At 53.4% G+C, this 4,284-nt stretch overlaps 1 protein-coding gene across 1 annotated transcript in view; it reads right to left on the reverse strand.

Annotated features, from left to right (window-relative positions):
• LOC107114773 (chromosome unknown open reading frame, human C20orf194) overlaps positions 1-4,226 on the reverse strand; it is a 146,045-nt gene extending 141,819 nt beyond the window's left edge. Inside the window, exon 1 of the mRNA XM_015416363.1 lies at positions 4,073-4,226. Coding sequence (XP_015271849.1) covers positions 4,073-4,226 — 154 coding nt within the window. The remainder of the gene's footprint in view (positions 1-4,072) is intronic.
• Between the last annotated feature and the right edge of the window lie 58 nt (positions 4,227-4,284).

The following is a 4,284-nucleotide window of genomic DNA, read 5'->3' on the forward strand; positions in this document are numbered from 1 at the left end:
AGATGGGGGGGGGGGGAACGTGCAGATCTGTGCTCGCAGAGGAGGGAGAGCTTGCACCTGAATAAAACTTGGTCTTAAAGGTGCCACTGGACTGTTTTGGGCCGGGGGGGCCGGGAGGGAGCTCTACAACTCACCTGGCTGCTTCTTGGTCTGACTGAGGGCTGCTGGGAGCAGGGTGCGGGGCTTCTTGCATGTGCCTGCCCCCTGGGCTCTTTACTGCTGGAGCTCCGCTCCTGTGCGCTCCTGCAGGAAATGACCCCTGCAAGTGGCTTCATGCAAACTTATCTCCTTCACGGGTAACCAAGGCAAGGTACACACCAAGTATGACTTCCTCGTGTGATGATGTGTACCTTTTGAGTGTGCTTTTGCCCAATCCCTCTTTGGGGAAGGCTCTTCTGGATCTCCCCACCACCACTACACGCCCATGAACACAAATGAAGCCGCCTTAAACTGAATCGGACCCTTGGTCCACCAAGGTAAGTATTGCATTCTCAGACAGGCAGCGGCTCTCCAGGGTCTCGGGCTGAGGTCTTTCCCAGCACCTCCTGCCTGGTTCTTTTAACCAGAGATGCCGGGGATTGAACCTGGGACCTTCTACATGCCAAGCAGATGCTCTACAACTGAGCCACAGCCCTGTCTTTACAGCTCTCCAGGCTCTCAGGCAGAGAGGTCTTTCCCATCACCTCCTGCCTGGTTCTTTTAACTGGAGATGCCGGGGATTGAACCTGGGACCTTCTACATGCCAAGCAGATGCTCTACAACTGAGCCACAGCCCTGTCTTTACAGCTCTCCAGGGTCTCAGGCAGAGAGGTCTTTCCCATCACCTCCTGCCTGGTTCTTTTAACTGGAGATGCCGGGGACTGGACCTGGGACCTTCTGCATGCCAAGCAGATGCTCTTCCACTGAGCCACAGCCCCTCTTTACAGCTCTCCAGGGTCTCGGGCAGAGGGGTCTTTCCCATCACCTCCTGCCTGGTCTTTTTAACTGGAGATGCCAGGGATTGAACCTGGGACCTTCTGCATGCCAAGAAGAGGCTCTACCACTGAGCCACAGCCCCGCCTGCAAAAGTCAGTGGCCTCTAGGTGGTTCTTTTGCGCTACCAGCTCAACCAAAGGTACCAACAGAAGTGACACAAGATTACTGGCAGCAGAAACAGCCAGGAGCTGGCATCCAATTCAGAACCTCCAAAAGCAGGCAGAGATACCAATCTGGCCCTCAGGCTGAAAAAGATCTATCCACACCTGCTGTATTTGAACTACTGTGGCTTGGAACTCTTCCAAACGTTCCTGGTCTTCCTTCTCATAAGTAGTAGAAAGGACATCTCTAATGTTCCCCAAGGTCCAACAAGACAGTTGGAGACCATGTGCAACTTGCAGGCTACGCATTATACCCACCTCAACGTGGACAATATTTCATAGAATCATAGAGCTGGACGGGACCTCCGGGGTCATCTAGTCCAACCCCCTGCACAATGCAGGAAATTCACAACTACCTCTCCCCACACAACCCACAGTGACTGCTGTTCCACGCCCAGAAGATGACAAAAAACCCCTCCAGGACAGGGAACAGATTTCCAGCCATTAGAATCATGGAGTTGGAAAGGACCTCCAGGGTCATCTAGTCCAACCCCCGGCACAATGCAGGGAATTCACAAACACCTCCCCCCCCACACACACACAGTGACCCCTGTTCCACACCCAGAAGATGACAAAAACACTTCCAGGATAGGGAAAAGATTTCCAGCCATTAGAATCATAGAGTTGGAAGGGACCTCCAGGGTCATCTAGTTAGCGCAGCCCCCTGTACAATGCAGGAAATTCACAAATGCCTCCCCCTCCCCACTCGCAGTGACCCCTGTTCCATGTTCAGAAGATGACAAAAAACCTTCAGGATCCCTGGCCAAAGTGGCCTGGAGAAAAATGGCTTCCTCACCCCAAAGTGGTGATCAGCATTTCCCTGGGCAGGTAAGAAAGGGCCGCGAGAACTAAGCACTGAGGCGACCCTTCCTGCCCTCGGTCTTATGATCTAACTGATACTCCCCAGACTTCCACTTTCATTCCACCAGCAATCACATGAAGTCGATTTGCCTTGTACTGAATCAGACCTCCATCGAGGTCAGTATTGTCTACTCAGACTGGCAGCAGCTCTCCCGGGTCTCGGGCAGAGAGCTCTTTCCCATCACCTGTTGCTTTTAACTGGAGGTGCTGGGGACTGAATTTGGGACTTTACGCGTGCTCTCCCACTGAGCCGCAGCCCCTCTAATCATGATCGAGGAATCAAGAAGAAGAAGAGATCGGATGTATGCCCCGCCCTTCACTACCCGAAGGAGTCTCAGAGCGGCTCACAGACTCCTTTCCCTTCCCCTCCCCACAACAGACACCCTGTGAGGTCGGTGGGGCTGAGAGAGCTCTCTCGAGGACTGCCCGTGAGAGAACAGCTCTGAGAGAACTGGTACCTGACCCAAGGTCACACCAGCAGCTGCATGTGGAGGAGTGGGGAGTCAAACCCGGTTCTCCCAGATTAGAGTCCGCACTCTTAACCACTACCTCACAGGCAATGCTCCCTCAAAGCTGTGGAGTCTTGTGAGCAAAAATTCTACTTTGTGAGCTCCTGGCGTTAAAGTTGTGAGGAAGCAATTTGGGTACTGCATATATTAGTTTGCTCTGGAGCCCTCCTTCCTGAGCTAAGACAAAAACGTGTGAGTCGGAGGCTAAAAACCTGTGAGCTAGCTCACACTCACTCAGTTTAGAGGGAACACCACCTGTGAAGTAGGAGGGGCTGAGAGAGCTCTTTTGAGGACTGCTCTTGCGAGAACAGCTTTGAGATAACTTGTGACTGAACCAAAGTCACACCAGCAGCTGTGTGTGGGGTGGGGGTGGGGAATCAAACCCAGTTCTCCCAGATCAGTGTCTGCGCTCCTAACCACTATGCCAAACTTAATCAAATCATGATTAAGAAAAACTATGCTACTCATCCGAGTCGGGGAAGCTTTAAGCAAACACAAACTTGGGCTGCTCGGTCTTCCCTAACCGAAAAGTTGTCATCCAGCCAGATGAGCTGATACTCTTGTGCAAACAAAAGACTGCGGAGTCATCGGCTTGCTTCTTCCTGTTTATGGAGAGCGCAGCATCCTGCGGGAGGCCCAGAAGAGTTCACTTGTGAGGACCTCCAGCCAAGTAGGACAAGGACTCCAGAGCAGCTTGCTAGAGGCCCCACCGTTCGAGCTCCCACCATCCCACCGTGGGAGGCAGAACTGTGCCTGACACCTCCCTGTCTGGCTCTCAGGACACTGGGGACCTCTTAGTCTGAAGAGGGAGGGTTAAAATATTCTCAGCAACAGGGGCTAATATTGAGGAGGAGGAAGATATAAGTTGCTGGTTTTACTGCCAACAGGTTTAATGCAAGGAGGAAAAGCAAATAAGTGCTTTGGGGGTGATAAATGCGGGCCCACTCAGCCAGGCTTTGGAGAGGGGCTGTGGCTCAGTGGGAGAGCCTCTGCTTGGCATGCAGAAGGTCCCAGGTTCAGTCCCCGGCATCTCCAGTTTAAAAGGACCAGGCAGGAGGTGATGGGAAAGACCTCCACCTGAGACCCTGGAGAGCTGTAAAGAGGGGCTGTGGCTCTGTGGCAGAGCATCTGCTTGGCATGCAGAAGGTCCCAGGTTCAGTCCCCGGCATCTCCAGTTTAAAAGGACCAGGCAGGAGGTGATGGGAAAGACCTCCACCTGAGACCCTGGAGAGCTGTAAAGAGGGGCTGTGGCTCTGTGGCAGAGCATCTGCTTGGCATGCAGAAGGTCCCAGGTTCAGTCCCCGGCATCTCCAGTTTAAAAGGACCAGGCAGGAGGTGATGGGAAAGACCTCCACCTGAGACCCTGGAGAGCTGTAAAGAGGGGCTGTGGCTCTGTGGCAGAGCATCTGCTTGGCATGCAGAAGGTCCCAGGTTCAATCCCCGGCATCTCCAGTTAAAAAGATCAGGTCCTTGAAGAGCTGCTGCCAGCCAGAGCAGACAATACTGACTTGGATGGACCATGCGTCTGAGTCACCGGAAGGCAACTTCATAGTTGTTGTTCAATACCTTTGAAGGGGAAATTAGACTGCAGATCACTGGGGGAAGGGAAGAGAGGCAGCAACGTGGCCTTAACGCGCCAAAACACAGACTGCAGCGAAATCCACGTGATAAAATACCGTCGCCAGACTCGCTTCTGTAACGTTTTACCAGCAGCGGCCATGTTGCAGAAACTTCCAGCCCCCCCCCCCCCCCCCACACGCAACCGGAGGGACTTGCAA

The sequence above is a fragment of the Gekko japonicus genome, unplaced genomic scaffold (genome assembly GCF_001447785.1).
Source record: "Gekko japonicus isolate JY-2015 unplaced genomic scaffold, Gekko_japonicus_V1.1 scaffold1256, whole genome shotgun sequence".
NCBI classification, from domain to species: domain Eukaryota; kingdom Metazoa; phylum Chordata; class Lepidosauria; order Squamata; family Gekkonidae; genus Gekko; species Gekko japonicus.